The sequence below is a fragment of the Macrobrachium nipponense genome, chromosome 19, assembly GCF_015104395.2.
Source record: "Macrobrachium nipponense isolate FS-2020 chromosome 19, ASM1510439v2, whole genome shotgun sequence".
NCBI lineage: Eukaryota > Metazoa > Arthropoda > Malacostraca > Decapoda > Palaemonidae > Macrobrachium > Macrobrachium nipponense.
This window is the reverse complement of record NC_061088.1, coordinates 34,272,954-34,292,889: the sequence shown is the minus strand read 5'-3', so window position 1 is coordinate 34,292,889 and position 19,936 is coordinate 34,272,954. Positions and strand designations below refer to the sequence as shown.

General features: G+C 40.4%; 1 protein-coding gene across 10 annotated transcripts in view; it reads left to right on the top strand.

Annotated features, from left to right (window-relative positions):
- LOC135216012 (protein-tyrosine sulfotransferase-like) overlaps nucleotides 1-9,115 on the top strand; it is a 155,695-nt gene extending 146,580 nt beyond the window's left edge. For all 10 annotated transcript variants that reach the window (XM_064250959.1, XM_064250965.1, XM_064250981.1 and 7 more), the window contains 2 exons: nucleotides 250-503; nucleotides 1,888-9,115. In XM_064250959.1, the coding sequence (XP_064107029.1) occupies nucleotides 250-503; nucleotides 1,888-2,170 (537 nt within the window). In that variant the 3' untranslated portion in view covers nucleotides 2,171-9,115. The remainder of the gene's footprint in view (nucleotides 1-249; nucleotides 504-1,887) is intronic.
- Nucleotides 9,116-19,936: the final 10,821 nt, after the last annotated feature.

The window sequence follows — 19,936 nt, the reverse complement described above, 5'->3', positions numbered from 1 at the left end:
ATGAAGAATATGCATTCCATCACTTTAGAGCAGACAATACAGTACAGTATATGTACGTATGGCTTAAATAGTGTAGGCTAGGCTGCCTGCAAGTTTTTATATTTTAAGAGTAACAATGGGGTCATTGTAACGTATCCCCATTGTAACTAGAGGACTATCTTTGTATTTCAGAAGACAAAATGTGTAACTTTGGATTAATACATTGGTTTTACTGATAATTTGATGACTCGGTTCACTTTTTGTTTCTAGGTCACCATCACTGGCTTTGATCTTTCATCTTACAAGCAATGTTTACAAAGATGGAACAATGCAGTACAAACTATGAATACGCAGTGTGAAGAACTTGGCCCAACTAAATGCTTGCATGTCTACTATGAACAGCTAGTTTTGCATCCACAAGAATGGATGAAAAAGATTTTGAATTTCTTGGAAATTGAGTGGAATGATGCTGTTTTGCACCATGAAGACCATATCAATAAACCTGGAGGAGTTTCACTCTCCAAGTAAGTACAGTGTATTATATTTTTATTACTGGTACATCTGTAATGGACTACTTTTCTTTAGTATTTGTGATTGTAAACAAGAAAGTTACTGAATTGAATTCATTAATGATTTTCTGTTTTTACTTACTAATGTATTTTAGCACTTTGTAGTCTTATTACCAAGTTATGGTCAAAGTAGAATTAGATTTGTCTCACAGGAATCGCAGAGTTTTTATTTTGGTAATTTTAATTACCTTTGAGGCAATGCTGAACAGATGCACTGTTGTGGCCACTAGTAACTCAGTTTATGCACTACAGATTGCAATACTGTGAAGATTGGTTACTTGTAACTTTTTTCCCGATGGTTCTGATGGTGAGCAAGTCCAAGTGCAGAAAGCAGCATGACATAAACTAATTATTGGTAACATAAATCTATCGTATACTTTCAACTCAAAATGAATATTAGATCTCAGGCACAAATCCTTTACAGAATTTTTTTTATATTTACCATGCAACTTGATATGTTAAACGAAAATTAACATAAAACAAACAAACCTTTCTGTGTTCAGTTAAGAAGGGCTCAAGGTTCAGAATCTGTAAAGTTAAAAGTAGTGATTCAGCAACTAAAAAAGTATTAAATCGAGAGACATTTTTATGTATCATTCCTCACCATTCTCGGTTACAGCCAGCAGAATATTTGAGTCAGTAATTATAAATTTGTATATCTCCTCCAATACTGTAACGGCAGTCACTACCTTACTTATGAACATTCATGTTACAAACACTTAAGAGATATGAACAGACAGGGTCACAAGTCAAAATTGTGTTTGGAGTACTCCTTTTTGCCACCCTTAAGTTAAAATTTTGCTCTGCTCAGCTATTCTGCCCAGTAAGAATTTCTACAAAGGACAGAAAAACATAGGAAGAAGAATCTGATTATCCCCCAAGTATTCTTGTGATTAACTACCATGTACGTACTCTTACAATTGTGGGAATACTAGTTTATATTCGTTAAATGTTCCTATTTATTTTTTATCTTCCTGATTTAACTTGTTCTTTCAGGGATAACCCTTCCGTATATGAAAAAATGACAAATTGTAAATAGATTTGTATTTTTCATAACTAACAAACCTTTGGTTGTAATGTATACAGCCCACCTCAAGCCACCTCTCATCATTTCCTGGGCTAGTTGGAAACTGGTATGATGATGCATAGCAGGGGTAAAGCAGGTTGCTTAGCTTCCTGACGCCGGTTGCAACCAACTCCTTGTGTTATTTTTAACTGGACTCAAGCTAGCCCAGAGAATTTATCAAGACATTAATACCAATGGTTTGTAGTTATGAAAAATACAAATTGATTTAAAATGTTAAAACTGCCATTATAATATTGATTTATCTTTTTTCAGAGTGGAACGTTCCAGTGACCAAGTAGTAAAGCCAGTCAACCTTGATGCTCTTACAAAGTGGGTTGGCCAGATTCCAAAAGAAGTGGTTGAAGATATGGCCAACATAGCTCCCATGTTGGCAACCCTTGGGTACGATCCATATGCCAATCCACCAAATTATGGTCAGGCTGATCCCATGGTGGCCAATAACACAAAACGAATTATAAGAGAAATGAACAAGTGGCAGGACCGGGCTGAGGAAGCTCTTAGTTTGTCTAAACATCGCAAAGGTGATAACACGTGATTGCTGTGAAGACTGTTTTCCCAGTGTTTACTGATTCCCAGTAAACACTGGTATGACTCAAATGTAGTAAATAGTTGGGGCTAACTTATGTGAGTGTGTGGCATTTGAAATTTGGTGTTAATAGTAAAGATAACATCATTGTCATCCTTAAATCTGAAGTGAATAAAACAGAAGTATACAGTGAATGTATGTGTTGATATATTTGTTTTGAGTGTCTTCAACTTTGTTGGTACAAAGACTCATAGTAATGAAATTGGACCAACATATTTATGTATTGTCATGAAAAATGGATGTGCATTTAAAGTACTACAAGGGGCTGCAATTCAGAAACACCCATTCCTCCCTCTGATGTTGGAGACATTTCCTTGAATACGGTATATCCATCAGTTTATGGCCTCTTAGGAGGAGACTTGCCTTTCGCATAGTTGGTTTATGGATTGAAATTTTTAAATGTTCTTTCAAATTAATGGAAAAATTCAGTGAAATTGGAGCAATTATCCACACATTGCTCTTCTTGTTTCCAGTATTGAGAAATGCAATCAAAAGTTCCCTTGAGTTGATATACAGTTTATAAGTTTAATAGTTCCTCTGTTGTCTTCACATTTGTCTCGAAAATAATATTCTGAACCTAAGGAACATGATGAAGAATTAGCATTACCACAAAATTGAACATTACTTGTATTGATGTACAAATACAGTGTATATGGTTACAAACAACGGAAGTGTTAAGTGATTTATAAAAAAGATATTCATGCAGTACTGTTGGCAGAAGCTAAAGCACAATTGTGTTGATGTATATTTTGTAAAAGATTTGGTATAATGCCATGCATACAATTTAAAATAATGTGGAATGCCTTAAAATTTATTTAAAAGATCAGCCTTAATGAGAGTTAACATAATTTGAAATTATGAAATCTTTGAGAATTTCATAAATTTGCACAAAAGGTGAACCAGGGAAAGTAGGGAAAGAAAAGTCACTGTTTTGTAATGTGGGCATGACTACTGTTCTGCAGTAGAAAATATACGCACTTTGGTGTAAAGTACAGAGGTGCTTGGTTTTGTACATTATGGAATTTTAGAAATCTTCCTGTGCCGTGCTGGAGTCTGGAGTTGCTACAGGGGACTAGTGCTAAACTATCACTGAAAAATGTTGGTTAAAATATTAAATGGTGCTCAATACCCAACTATAATTTTAGTAATTTATACTTGTGTGCTTCTTATGTAACATATGTTTGTTGATATTATTAAATATATAGTCATGAAAACTGGATATCTTGCTAAAAGTAAAATCAACTTTAATTTACTTAAATCTTGTGAGAATAGAAACCATTGCTTTTAATGTAGTATTCCTCAGATGGAGCTGGAATATATTATTGAAACTTGATAATGAGTTCGTTAACCCAAGATGAATGGCGAGTCTGGGAGCAAGCACTTTCCTTTGGCCATGGCTATGAACAAAAGTGAAGAGCAAAAGCTGTTTAGATAGTACTGCCATATCTTTTCTACCCTTTCTTCCTTCCTTCTGGTGGTTCTTTCCTGGCTTTGAAGGGATATGTGCATGAGGATAACCGACTAGAATCCACACACTGACTGTGCTGACCCAGGTGCTTGTGCAAAACTTTCCGCAAATGAGACTAGGACATATTTGTGGTTTGCAACTGCCTGCCCATTCTTCATCAGGGCACCTACTAAAGGTGTGGCCTTCTCTCTATTCCAGGAAGCCCATAGTTTTCTGCCATTTCGAATTACTCAGATGTGGCTAAGGTGCTTTTCCTGCTCTTGCTGCCCCTCCTGTCCCTGCCAAGGAGTTTAACCCAATAGTCTCTTGTTGTGCTCGTCTTACTTGTGGGAAACATGCCTATCTTATTAAGTAGGGGTCACAATAGTTCTGCTATGGTGGAGAAGAGTTAGATTCAGGGACAGAGGAGGGTGGAGATATGGAGGTGTATCTCTTCTGCTACTCCTTCCTGTTTTCTGAGTAGGAGTAAGTATATAGTAGTAGTTTAGGAATTTCTTTCACGAGATCATGCTGGATTTAATATGACTTTCCTCTCAGAAGGACAGAGACAGTGTTTGCTAACCTCTGGGTGAAACATCTACTGTAGATGGGGTTGACATGGGTTCCTGAGCATGCTCATAACATGAGTCTTCCTTCAGCAAAGTTATGCAGAGTAGAGTTGGCACCTCCATCTCATTTGGCAAGTGCATGTATGGACAGGTTTGGTGCACATCAGGACACTACAATATTCCTGGATATCATGATCTGAATGTGGTTGTTGGTGCACACTTGTGGATCATGTATATGTGTACATGATCCACATCTTGTGTGTTCAGACAAGAGGGTTCAAGTGCAAATGTTGCTGTATTACGATACACTAGATATGGCGAGCATCATGCATATGATTGTGCAGACTCTGATAACACGTGTAAGAGTTTGTCCAAAGCCTCTATTGGTTCAGTTTTGGCTGGTCATACAAGTCTATAAGAATGAGAAACAATTTTAAGAGTTACGAGGCAATGTAGGCTTGTAATTCTGTGATTGGTATTACCTGTTCCCATACATATGTCCATTCCTTGGGGAATCTGATGGAACTGGAAGGTCCCTCACCTTCAAAACCCCACCAGGCTGAGTTGTTTCGACACTTTTGAGAGGTCATTGAGCTCATTAACCCTTAATGGACTGATTGCTGTCTCGGGAGTAGTAATAACAGGTTTGAGGTGGTGGACGGATTAATCCTGTAGATAAACGGTATTGAGCGCCATCAATTTGGAAAGAATCGGGTGGAAAGAAGTGCCAATACTTCTATAACTCATAAATTCACTTATAGGCAACTTTTACACAAGCTAAAATCAAGACTCGTGGCTCAGGACTTCAGTTCTTCTGACTTCAAGGTGGAATGTATTGCGTCTCTCTCAAATGACGTCTTTTTGTAAATTTGCTCACAAATATACCAAGGGGTTGCTGTTGGTTTTTGTTCTTGTCTTTTATGATAGTATTTAGGTTGTAAATGTAATTTTGCAAAGAAATATTAAAAAAACACAAAAATAAAGAAAAATTTACTGAATCTTCATTCTCAGAAAATTTATGTAAATATTTTACAACAAATATACTAAGAATTTGTTAATGATCACAATTCTTACCTGTTTTGATATGGGTGAACTGTAATTATAATTTTACAAAATAAAATTATTAGAAAAAAACATATACAAGTTGGTAAAATTTACGACTTGTAAAAGAGGCCCCACAAGGGGTTGTAAATAGTCATTTTCAACTTCTCGTGGAAGGCAAGGAAAATTTTTATGAATTTTTTTTCTTTCACCATGTGCATTTCCTGTTTCCATTGATGTGGGTTTTTTTTGTTTTGGTAAATTGGCTGAACTCAAAGTTTATCTGGCCTGAGGAGCTATATGTTGATATATTTATCTGTCCAATAAGGGTTAATGAGCACACTGATCTGGGGAGGCAAAACCAGTGGCATTGTTTAACTATTCTTAGTGACTGTACATTTATCAGGTGCACTTTGGCAATACAAGACCATTGTGGTCTTACCTTGCAAGTGGTGTTATGGACCAGGTGAACAGTCTGATCTCCAGAACAGAATGCTCCTTGCTGTTTAGCAGATGGTGTGACTCCCTTAAGGGAGGGCTAGAAGCATTCCTAGCCCTTTTGGCCACATCTTCCACCTCTGGTTAAAAAGGGAGGCAAGGAGAAGAATCAAAGGAGATGCTGAGGTAGAAAATCCTTTACAGTTGCCTTTCATATCATTAAGCAGTGTAGCAGAGATGGGCCGGAGTCCTGGGTGGTCTCCGTTGTTCATGTCAATCCTGTTTTTGGTCTACCCCTTAGGATCTCCCAAGCTCTGGGTCTGCTAGGAAAGTACAAGAAAATATGCTGAAAGTTGTAGATAATTGCACTCCTGACTTTTATAATCTTTTCTTGGTAGAGAAATCATTTGCCGAGTTATTGAGTCACTTCTTTGAATGAATTTGTGCTTGAAAAGCTAATTTTTTGTTGTATTCCCTCAGAGGGGATGACTCCTTACTTTCAGTGAATCAGAAGATGTGTACCCTCAGGTACCCATCCATTAGCCCTTCAAGCATTGCCTTCACTTTTCTTTGAAGACTGTCCACGAGTTCAAAGCTTTGTGCTTTAGACTGGTGAGCATTCTCAGATGCACAGTACTTAGGAAGAGAGACTGCTTCTCAAATTTTGTTGTGATTTGGGGATTATAATAGTAACCACCGGAATCTGTTTTCTATTCCACATATTACTCTAGTTTCAGGCTTCTGAAGGAGCAAGGTGGCTTAATCTAAAACAACTGGAAGTTGGAGATCACACGCAAAGCAGCAGGCAAGTTCCTGGTCATGCTGGTAGATACAGAAGCAGGGAATTTTTCTGTCAGACCCTCATGTCATCAAGCTGAGGAATGTGTCAGTGCAGTTCCTGTCACCAGCTTGACCTTTTCAGGTTGTCCTCGGTCATTTTTCATCCTTGAAGAAGCTTGTACCACATAGGTACCTCTGCTAACGCTTGCTTGAATGGCAGTTGAAGCAGCATTGATCAGCCTCAAGCATTCTTCCCTCCCAGTTAATGCCGATGAGCCAAGAAGTAAGGGAGGACTTGCCGTTTGGCTAAATGATGGGAGTTTTCTTAACCTCATCTCCAGGGATGCTCTTGTTATTAGGTGCATGAAAGGAGTGTAGGTCTCTCTACCTTAGGTGTGAACAAAAGTTGAGACAGCAACCTTATAGTGACATACATAAACACGCATTGGGGAATGGTTTCCCTTCACTTCTGTCAAATGGCAAAGCAGATGCACGCCTTTGAACTTTTAGCTGGGTAAATTCTGGGCATGAAAAATGTTTTGGCAGACTAGCTCAGCTACCAGGGGCAGGTTGTGGGGACTGAATGGTTCCTACATCCTTGTGTGGCGGAAACTCTCCATTCCATACCAGACTGCTGGGCTGCTTTTGCAACTCGGGGGCAGTGTGACTATGTATGCCTTTCCATCATGCAGCCAGGTTCTTCAAGTGATCAATAGAGCAATTATCACTCCAGTCTCTGATAACTTTGACCCTAGGAGTCCCTGCTGTACTATTGTAGAATGTAATCTCTTGTCTCCCCTTCTTTAAAAAGGTGGTGGAAAAGGAAGAGGCAGGGTAGAGCCTTTACCCATACCCATTGATTACATTATCCACAATGAAAGACTGCCAACCAATGGTTCCCCACCTTCACACAAAGGAAATCCAAATTCTTTGGGACTGGTTTGTCACTCTGTATGGTGTCCTGTTCCACCCACAAAGATGTTCAACCTGTTGGCACTACCCCCTTGAGAAGTCTCTTTTGTCTGTGTCCCCCTATAGGAATAAATGCAATTTTTTCTAAGTACGGAAACTATTTTTCTTAGGTATACAAACTGAAGCCTTTTATATTGAGGGTAACCAAGCTTATCCACCCTGCTATTATATTTCTCTTCAGTTTCACAATGAATACAGGCCAGAAGACCAATGGGTAACATCAGTTGGGTGAGATTGGGCATCATCTCTCCCCAGTCTCCACCTGGGTATCACCCTTGTTTAGTTAGTATAAGGCCAGTTCAGTGTATGTGTAGAAGTATACTCCGTAATGAAGGGCTACATTTTGTGTACTTAGGAAAAATACAAAATACTTTAAAAATTTGGCATTTTGGTCCCATCCTGGGTGGGATCTTGATCTGGTGACTATCATATAAGCAACTAAGTCCCCTTTGACCCACACTTCTTTGTCAGCCACAATGCTTTGAGGTAGGTCCAATAACATGTACCATAGAGTAGACCATCTTCTCCAATTTATGTCATAGATGATGATCTCTCATTCCACCTTTATCATGACAAGTTCCTTTCAGTCCATGTGGTGAGGGCCTGTTGCTCTACCTTTAGCCAGGTTTTCCAGCTGAAAGGCAGGGATCTCTCTTCCTTGGGATAGTTGCCCATGCTCATCCTCCACCAGCTTACACAGATGCCATAGAACCCTTGCGAGTAGCCTCGGATCAAGATCTCATCCTCAAGACTTGATCAGTGCCTTAGCCTCATTGTCTTATGTTGAGAAGTTGCAGTTTCATGGCTTGTGGAAAGCTGGGGTGGTCTTCTGCTCACTTCCAGTTAACTCCCTTGTTAGCCAGTTTGAGCTTTTGCCGAGAAATCCTCCAACCTAGAAGGCTGTGGTTTGTGCTTACTTAGAAATTTCATTTTAGTAATGTTTTCATGCACTCTTCAATTGGGTAAGGCATGGTTTCATTAGAATTTCTCAGTAATGAAAGCCATTGGGTGATAAATATACTTTTTTGGTGGTTATGTTACTTTTATTTTCTGAATTGATTCAACAACATATTCATAATTATGGAAAAGTACAGGTCATAATCTGTCATTTTCAGTATTGTGGCTGATATTTCTTTTATGAGAAGCACAATGTTTGCCATCTTTTTGAGAGCAGTCAGACATTTTAGCCCTGTTTCTCAAGTTCTTTATAGTTTTCTGGGTGTTAAGGGGCCAAGTGTGAGAGTACTATCATTAATACCAGGCAGGGTTTATGAATGCCCTTTCACAATTTGTAAACTTTTTGAAATTTCTCTTATTTGATGGTCACGTAATGTGATGGGTAAAAAATTTCCATTAACTGCTGGAGTATGAGTAATTACTTGGAAAGTTATGTCCCCTATCTTGGAAAGAGGAATGAGTGCTGTAAATGTTGCTTCCGACATGAATATATGTCTCCTTTACTTCCATATATTGTACTTTAAGCAATTTTAATCTTATAAAATATGCTCTCCAGAAGGGTAAACTGTTACAATTCCATTTAGAATTTTAGTATCTAATAACTTGACTTAAGTGCAATATATGAATAAATTTTTTAAAATATCAAATCAGTGTTATCACATTGAAGGATATAAAAATATACTGAGATCATCATTGTATCATTTATGCTTCCCACAGAAAGTTAGATGACTGAGTTATCATCATATTTTCTTTTATGTCAGACTGGGGTGTGACATCTGAATCCTTGCAATTTCCTCCAAGTGTCAAATAATAACACAGAAGGCATATGCCCATAAGGCACAAAAATCCTAGGAAACTTGGGGAGAGAGTTTAGAGCAGGTAGAACCTTTATCATATCTCCATTCTGGTATTTAAGTTTATTACTGTATTGCACAATGCAATGGGGCTCAGACTAAATTGCCATGTTTAATAAAGCTAGTGACCCACATTAAGTTGTCTTGGACCACGAGATAATCTGAAGAAATAAAAGAATGTAAGTCCTGAAAGCTATGTTTTCAGTCATATGAAGACTATTAACCAACAGTCTGGCCTAAAATAACCTAATCCTCTCTTTTGGCAAAATTTATGGTTAGCAAATAAAAAATATCAATGAGAAGAGAACCACATACAGGGGGTCCTCGAGTTACGACGTTGATCCGTTCTTAAGATGCGTCGTAACACGATTTTCAGCGTAAGTCGGAACATTGAAAAATACCACATGATTTAATGTAAATACCTATCAATAACAACGAGAGAACAATTCCTTACCTTTATTAATTTGATTGGCTTGCACACTGGAGAGGAAGCTGCGGTGCTGGAGAGACTGGGGGAGGTTAGTGAAGAGAAAAAGAACCTCCAGAATTGCTGAGTGCTGAGGCAGGTGATTCTTAGGTGAGGCAGAACATACTAGTACTGGAGATGCTGAGGTTCAGGTGATTCTTGAGGTGAGGCAGAACATACTAGTACTGGAGATGCTGAGGCAGGTGATTCTTGAGGTGAGGCAGAACATACTAGTACTAGATGCTGAGCAGGTGATTCTTGAGTGAGGCAGAACATACTACTGGAGATGTTGGGGCAGGTGAGTCTTTAGGTGAGGCAGAACCTACAGAAGGTGCTGGAGATACTGGGGCAGGTGAGTCTGGGTTAGCAGAACATTCAGAAGGTGCTGGAGATTGTGGGGCAGGCGAGTCTGGATTAGCAGAGGCAGCTGAGGTAGAGGGTACAGGATCTCCTGCAGGCCTCTCTACCTTCTTAAAAATACTGCTCCAGGTTAGTCTGAACAGAGAGCGACCTCTTTCATCCAAGATCTCCTTCTGTCAACACTGCATCAAATCCATGACGCCTCTGGAAACCCTAGTGAACCTGTCCAAGTTGGGATCCTGAGCCTCAAAAGTTGACAACGCTTGCTGCAAACTCTGTAAAACCTCTTATCAAGTCCTGCCTTTGTGAAAGCCTTAGGCTCTGGGGTGGGTGCTTCTTCTTCTTCCTCTATCATCTGCTTCTCCAGTTGTATCAGGTCCTCAGCAGATAACTCCTCGCCATGAGACTCCAGCAGCTCTGTAACATCATCAACCTCCATCTCCAAATTGATTTCCTTACTCAGGGCAACAACGTTCTTGACAACTAGCTGAACTGTGTCCTCAAACCCATGGAAATCATTCACAAATTGAGGACAAATTTTCTTCCAGACACCATTCATGTTTGTTTGCTTAACCTCCTCCCAGGAATTAGCAATGTTCTTTACAGCATCAAGGATGTTGTAGGATTTCCAAAAGTCCTTCAGAGTCAAGTCCTTCTTGGTTTCAGTTGCCTGTAAAGCCATAGCAATTGTCCTTCGTAGGTAGTAGGCCTTGAACGAAGCAATCACTCCTTGGTCCATAGGCTGTAAAAGGGCCGTGGTATTAGGTGGAAGGTAAACCACCTTGACATTAGGGTTGAAGTCTCCCAGCTGGGCAGGGTGTCCAGGGCATTGTCCAGCACTAGCAACACCTTAAAGGGGATACCCTTGGAGGCGCAATACCGCTCCACACTTGGAACAAAATGGTTTACGAACCAGTCCTCAAACACTGCAAGTGTCACCCATGCCTTCTTGTTGGACTTCCAAATTTACTGGTAGTTGACCCTTCCAAATGCCCTTGAGTGCCCTTGGATTTTCAGCCTGATACACCAACAAGGGCTTCAGTTTGAAGTCGCCAGCAGCATTACCCCCAAGAAGTAAAGTTAGCCTCTCCTTGCTGGCTTTATGACCGGGTGCTGACTTCTCCTCCTTGGCGATGTAAGTGCGGTTAGGCATACGTTTCCAAAACAAACCTGTCTCGTCTACGTTAAACACTTGCTGAGCAGAATAACCCCCCTCCTTAATTATCTCAGACAACGCTTTAGGAAATTCACTCGCTGCTTTCTCATCCCCACTAGCAGCTTCACCTTGCAATTTAAGGTTATGGTAATTGGCCCGAGCCTTAAATCGCATAAAACCAACCCCTACTAGCCACAAACTCTTCACTTTCACTTCCCTCCCCCTTTTCTTTTTTCAACGCTTCAAACAATCTTTTCGCCTTCTCCTGAATCACCATAAGGCTGACTGGGATACGCCGTTGATTTTGGTCTTCCAACCAAAGCACCAATAACCTTTCCATTTCAATTATTAGACCACTACGCTGCTTAGTTATCACTGTCGCTTTCATAGGAGCAGATCCTTTCACATGTTCAACGATGCGCTCTTTATCTTTGATAATGGTAGCAACGGTCGAACGGCTAAGGCCAAGCGAGCGGCCAATGTTTGTTGGCGTTTCTCCCTTCTCAGATCGCTTTATAATGTCCACTTTAATTTCCATGGTGATGGCCTTTCTTTTCTTCGATGCACTACCATCAGAAGAGTCCGCCTTGCGCTTGGGAGCCATAACAAAGAGCAAAAAGTTACAAAAACGATACAACACGAGGGAGAGAGAGGCAGTGTAAACAACCAAAATGGCGTATGGGCGAGGAATGAGCGTAGCGAAGCGACGCCGTCCTCTCCCCCACAAAGCGTATTCTTCCGCCGTGCGCCCGGAACTAGTTCGCGTTTGTTTACGTTGCTTACGACGCTAAACCGCGTAAGACGGAACGACGCAAAATATTATTTTTTATATTTTTATGGGGGCGCGTTCGTAACCACGAAACATCGTAAGTCGAGACCGGCGTAACCCGAGGACTTACTGTACTCATATTTATACATGGTATGAAAAATAATTTACATTTATATCAGGGAGTAGAATATGCAGAATTCTGCTTGTGGTAAGTAGTGAAGCAGCTGGCTGGGGAAGTTTTTGTTTCGGTCGTGGTCTCTTCACTACAACACATGCAAACTTTAATGAAACAAAAATTTTAGGTCAGTGAGACTTTCTTTTAATCAGTGTATTTCATTTTCAATAATAATGTGGACATACCACTTTTGGCATTACTACTCTTTATGCTAAATTGTCGTCACCCAATACCCCATAACTCAAGAGGATAGACTCATACAGATGCATGGGACTTAGGAGATCTGGAATTAGCGGCATAATCTGAGGGCAGCTAATATACCAAATATTTTGCAAATAAGAAGCATCATCATCCAAACTTGCTACCTGAACGTAGATAGAATACCAGGAAATGGATTGGAATGGGGGGTTCTGGGACTGGCAGCAGTACCTTCCTTCATAAAACCGTTAGGACAACTAACCTTCAACCCACTCGCAGATAATGCATGATAAAATCAGCTATTTATGGCCAATGCAAGCCACATGAATAATACTCACAAATTATATTTAAATACCTTAGCACAAAACTGTCTCTTGAGGATAGCACCTCTCAGAAAATGACCTGATACCTCCCACCTGGAGCCCCTTCCAGCCTTGGGTTTGGGTCCTATGCTCAACCAATTTTTGGCTTGGATTTTTCTTCTTTATCTTTTGTTTTATCACTTCTTTCTCAATATCCTACCAATCCTTTTCCTCTGTCACGCCCCTATCCCTCAGGTGTGGGTGTTTGTGCTGTGAGGGTAGAAGGACAACTTCAGATCGGTCATTAATGGCCTCCTGGACACCATAGGGCACAGCATCCTTATTTATTCTTTTTTGCCCCTACTCCTTCATGCAGGGCTCTCAAGGAGTGGACTACACTTTCCCCAGCATATACCCAGGCCCATACAGCCGATAATGGAAATCAAACAAATTCTAAGGGGTTGGGGACTGACCCTGTTAACAATCAGTTCCCCGATTTTTTGGGCTTTTGTGACTTAGCTAGTTTAGAAACTACTGCCCCAGATATCTCCTCACCCCTATCCTCTTTTACCATGTCACTTGTCATCTCAGTACATGCTGCCCAAAGGTCCCTTTCCACCAGTTCATCTTTGGAGACTACTCTACAACTGTACGAACCACAGTTCTACCATGAAACAACGGGCCACAAAAGCACCTCTTCCTCAAAAAATTTTCTTAAGGCTTCAAATCCATCCTCTTCTACCCATATGAATATGTCCTCCAGTACCAACCAGCCCCTATGTCAACCATCTTTGGCCTCCGGAAGTGGGACAAGTACCTCATCATCATCCCCCCTGCCCATTCCTTACGCCAGCAATACACTTGCACTTTCAAAAGTGCCTGCAAGACAGATAGGAAGGTGAAATTCCTAACAAGACGCAGTTGCTCACGTCTATGGTGAACACAGACGCTCAGGCTCAAGCAATGTCCACGCTCAAAGACCTACAAGGTAATGCCTTCTCTACAATGCCACATCCTCACCTCAACAGTTGCACTGGCATAGTGGTGATACCCTCTGAGCAGTGCCTGGTTGACAAAGTCAGCTGGAGTGACTGCTCAACGGAGCTCAAAGAACTCCCATATGACTGCCATGAAGTTCTCATGTTACACTCTTGGGGACAACAGCAGCAGAAAATATCCAAAAAATGTTTTGCAAAGATGACATTCAAGAGGCGGGATGAATCACAAGATGTATACATCAGAGGTCAACAGTAGAAAGTCCAAAAGTATATTCCTCCCCCATGTCAGCAATAAAAGTGTTGGCGCTTCGGCCATCCAGCCAAATTTTGCAGCTCACCTGGTCATGATCAAGTAAATTACCATTCACAAGAGCACATTTGCACCAATTGTGCTGATAAACAATGTTTTTTTACTATGGTTACCCTGTCCACAAGTCTGAATCAGAGGTGGCTGCCCTCTGTTTCAAACATGGATTGACCCTGAAAGCAGCTAGACAGGAGGCTCGCCACCTTGGCTACACCACTGTTACCCTGGCTCAGGTCGTGACGACAGCAAAGCAAACATGCAAAATCACTGCCAGTACCATGCCATAATCAAACCCCTCCCCCTCCTCTTTCATTCCCCAATCCACCACCACCACCTCTAATAGTTCCTTACCCTCAGCCCTTTCTTTGCCCTAACCACTGCATACCTCTAAAGCATCATCACTCACCACCTCTTCCCCTCTTCTTATCTCAAGTAAACCTTTTGAGATGTTAAATTCAGAAACAAATACTTCTACATCCCTATTTACCTGTCCCTCACTCCCAAAGATTCCTCTCCTTAACACAAACCCTACACAATAAAACAAATGCCAATTTGGAACAACTCCAAAGTCCAATAACATATTCATCCCTTCTTTCCCAGTCGCCTCTTATTTCTCCTCTACCCAAGAAAACCTTTACAGCCATGTCTCCTCTGAAAACCATGAAGGACACCAAGGATTACAGAAACCAACCCTTTATCATGATCCCAAACCCAACCTCATCCCCCAACTCCACTATCCTTCTTCCCAACTCCTCTGCCAACTTCCACAGAATCTTCACCTGCCTCAAACTTCCCCCTACCTGTCTCCTTTCCCACCCTACCTTCCACTCAGACATCTTTACAAAGAAAAGTATCCTTAACCTTGCTTTACCACCAGGTTGTACCCACAAAACTCTCTTCCTATCCCTCCTCACCTTTAGATTTTCCCTCCTACAGATGACTAATTCGCAAGCATACTTACAGCAGAACTAGTATATGCAATTTTGTTTGCACTAAAACAATTTCTAATCTACCCCTCATCATCTGCTAATTCTTTATCCCTCTCCAATCTATTGACAGCATCTATCCTGTAATTTGTTAAATTCAAGACGGGCTCTTTCATATTTTAATCCGGAAAAACTAGTCTGCTTCTGCTGGACTGCAAACCATGTGAGCACCACTGGCAATGAGCAAGTAGATGCAATGGCCCACTCTTCGACTTTGTCAGGATGCCCGCATTTCAAAACCATTCCATATTCTGATTATATTTCCCCTTCTTCCTTAACTACTTACAAAAATTACTGGCAATCTTTCTGGTCCAGTATCTCAAACAACAAGTTCCTCACAGTTAAACCTACCATACTACAATGGTTAAACCTGTCACTAGAATAGACAATGGGAAACGGCTCTTACCTGACTGCAAATTGACCATTCAAACCTCACGCACTGCCACCTATAAATGGATCCCAGATCCCTTCCAACCCTGTGCCCAACTTGTCATAGAACTCTTTCCATATCCCATATAATCCTTCCCAGACCCCAGTAAACAGTTGCATGCAATGAAACCTTGACCAAACTAACCTCTTTTCCCCCTTCCACCTTGCCTACATGATATTCTCACCAAAACAGAACACCTCTTCATAGAATGTGTACCCTGCTTCCTTCAACAAATGAATATTGTTCATCTAAGATAGCCTGCTAACTAAATCAGCATAACATAGCACCATATGGTCTTCAAGGCCTGGTGCTTGATTAATATTAATTCAATTCAATTTATTGGTAGATATTAATGGCCCTTACCCTCCTGCCCCACAACTCCCTTATGGAGTTCTCCTTCCGTGTTCAGTGAAGTGTGCATGAAAGTGATGTCTAACAATGATCAATGTCTGGAAGATCTTTTATCAATGTTATGCTCCTTGGGTCGAGATAACCACTTACACTTCCTATGAGAGCATTTAAATTTATCCTCCCTCCTCTTACATCTGCAAGAGGAACAAGTGTTGTGAAGAGGAATCTGATGATGATGAGCTAGCTGTCCAATGACCAGAACTCAAAACTCAGAGGAAAGTACCAATGAAGAACAGAAGGAAGGATAAATTCAAGTGACTATTCCACTATCTAATAACTGTAGTTGTTGTGAGGGCTGTTGGTTCGCAGATAGAAAAGCCTGGGCTAAGTGAAACATTTAGTTTAGACTAAATTTTATTATGATAGTAGTAGGATGAAAATTAGTTACTAACTAATGAGTGGAAAATTATGCCACAGAGGGGACAACAGCCACAGAGAATATACGATTAGACAAGAAAAGCAAGAATTCTTGGGTGGGGGAGAGTTGGCCATCGGCTTGCGAGAAGTAATCTAAGACAGTTGTATGGGAACAGAAGATGTCAAAAGAAATGATCCACCAGAATCCACCAACTTCACCACAGGAGTAAAGTCCCTCCTTTTGTTACATATTTTTCACTGACAAGAAGTCCAATCTGCACATTCCTCATGTGGAGAAGGATGGACACATAATTTTGACTGAGAACAAAACTTATTGAATCTACGGATGAAGAAGACATGAAGTTGCCACTTGGGTCACCAGGATACTCGTACCTAAAATACTCTTGTTTATTCTCCAAGAGAGAAAAAATAAGACAAAAGAGATAACAATGCCAATCATAAAATAGAAAAAAAATGATACATTTTTAATAATTTGTATTTTTCTTAGCTAACAAACCTGAGGTCTTAACAATAGGATAATCTTCTTGTGCCAGCTGGAAACCAGTTAAAAACAATCAAAGATTGTAAAGCAAAGAATCTGTGACATCTGGCAACTCATATGTATACGAGGTGGAAGCTGGTCACTGACCTGGCATAGAACCCCATGACACATCAGTCTTTCTCCCAACCCAAGAAAAGAGAGAGGGGTGGCTAGAGGTGGGCAGTAAACGTTAAGACCTTAGGTTTGTTAGCTATGAAAAATATTAATTAATTCAAAATTTGTCATTCGTCCGTAAACGGAACAAACCTTTGGCCTTAACAATAGGATAGACTTATAGTGGAGGGAGGTACAAGTACCCTAAACCAGCTGGGAGTGTAACCCACCTGACCACCCTTTCTAGAAGAACGAGTTCTAAAGAAGGGTGTCCAAGCATATGAGAGAACATACATTCAGATATCTAAAAACTTGGCCACCTGGGTTGAAACACAATGATATGACCAGATTCATTGCATTCCAGGAACATAAAGAAAACTCTGCCTGCTCAAGCAACAAACCATGCAAGCCACAGGGGTTTGTTACCACTTTTCACTCCCCTTGCTACAGAGAGGAGCACTTGCTACTGAATAGCAGATTTGTCTATTGTATAGTAACAATACAAAACCACCACCCGAATGACCGTTGTACTCACCTATATCAGACCAATTCCAGCATATGACGTGTCTATTCTTCGACCCGTCTGTAGGAAGAAGAAAGGAAAAAAAAGAGAAAGAGGCCAGCCAACTCACTCATTCTCTCTTCCACACAATCATCTTAAGTATGATACAAACTGTCCCACCAGGGGCACTGGGTGAGTTACACAAGAATGTAGGCACAACTACATTAATCCATTGGAGAGCTGAAAGCAGTAGCACTTCACACAAAAGGGTTAGAAGAAGTTACACCTTACATACTACGAGCTTTGCCGATACCCCTGCTCATTCACTAGTGCCCCCATACAGCAAACTTTGTACTAACTACGTTAATTCAAACATGTTCAGCTATGCATGAAATATATTCTTCATTTAAAAAGTGTTAGTTTGAAATATATTCTTCATTCAAAAGGTGTTAGTTTGTATTCCGCAACACAAGAGCGTGGCTTGTGGACATGAGGAAGAAATGGGAACATAATCAACAAACGAGGCAGTGCCGCTTGTGGACACAAGGAAAAAGAGGGGGAGACAATCATCACACTAGTCAGCACCACTTGTGGACACGAGGAAGAAGTGGGGAGACAATCAACACGCGAAACAGCCCCACTTGTGGACTGGAGGAAGAAGTGGAGAGATAGTCAACACACGAGGCAGTGCTGGTTGTGGACACGAGGAAGATGTGGGGACACAATTAACAACAACACTGGCACAACCAGAAGCAGCACTGGTGGAATGAGATGTAGGCTTCAAATTGCCTTACTTTGTATAGTTTTGAGGAAACATCCATCATATCTCTTCACATAATAGATTAACAGCCTTTTACAATTAAACTGAAACTAATTTTTAAACCATTACAATACTGCAAAAATTTAAATAACATTTTTTAATGTAAATTTTCCTGCAATTATTTATTACAAATGAAAAATTTTAATCAATTTGTATTTTTCATAACTAACAAACCTGAGGTCTCAACATTAAGATAAGTCATCTGGCGCCAGCTGGAAACTGGTAAAGAGCCACCCACATACCCCTCTTTAACCTGCGACCATGTTAGTTATCCTTCCAACCCAGGTTAGTTGTTAAGAGGGGTGGTTAAAGGTGGGCCTTTGTATGTTAAGACCTCAGGTTTGTTAGTTATGAAAAATATAATTTTATTAAAAATTTGTCATTTGTTCATATACAAAACAAACCCTTGTCTTAACGTTAGGATAGACTTACTTTAGGGGTGGGAGACAAGTACTATTAACCAACTGAAGGTTTGCAAACTTTGATAAGTTTTCTGAATAACAGTATTCTAAAAGACAACTAACCAGTATTTCAGAATCTAAGATATAAATGAATATCATGGATTCAGACTTATGGGTTTCTATACAATGTCATAGTTCATTACCTCTGAGGAAAATAAGAATCTATCTGTTCTACTAACAAACCAACGTATCCACTTATGTAGGTTTATCACCATTCCTGTACCCCTTGCTAAAGAGAGGAATGTCTTGCTACTGATAGGTGTCTTATACTGATGATAACTCTAACAGTATGGCTACTTCACTCACCTGTATCTTGTTTGTTCCAGCTTATGACAGTACTCTCTTCTTGCTGCCCATAAGTAAAGGAGGAGAAAGAAGATTGAAAGGAAAGAGACCAGTTATCTCATTCATTTCACTTTCATGCCCTCATCTTAGTCAAGATAATAACTGACCTGCCTGGGGTGCTGGATGAGTTACATAATTTGTTGAGCAGCTACCAAAGGATCCACGGAAAATGTGTCCAAGACCCTATGGGCAACATCCTGTATGTAAAGGGAATTGAAAATGGTTTGACGTAACTATGAACCATCTCTCAAAATTCTATGAACAGACACCTTAATAGCCCAATATGAGTTCATTCCTCTAACGTCATGGGTTCTTGCCTTCCCAACGTCAATTGGACTCTCTTGTTTCTGTTCAATAGGGCACTTTGACACTTCTTTCCTGACTCGGCCTATCGCAACAAAAAATCATCCAACCATTGTGTTGAAGAAGCACACAACGTTTTGACAGAACCTCAAAATGAAGTGTCTAAGGAACTGTGGGTAACATTCTTCGTGTAGAAGAACGTGAAAGGGGTTTGACACAATCATGAACCAACATTTGAACCGATATGCTCTTAAATGTCAGAAACAAACATATTCCTCTGATGACATGCCCTTTTGTATGTCCCAAATTGGTAACAGACTTGACAATGAGGAGTAGGCTTGCCTAACAGCCTCAAATAATAAGTACATGGAAATTTTTGACCACTCTTCCTTGGCTTGGCTTGTGTTCACCTAACGTCTACCACATTTACGTTCCAGGTGACAGAGTCCTTTAGATAACCAGAGTACTTTGACAAGTCAAAGTGGACACTCCTGAAGGTCGCTAAAACAAACATCACGCAGTAATGAACATGAAAAGCAGAGGCAGATCTGTCATCATGACCTGTTAGATACTGGTATCTTACCATGAATTCTGGGGCAAACTGGAAAACTATTGGTCCCAACTACTTTTAAATTTATGTAAAAAGGCTGGCCATG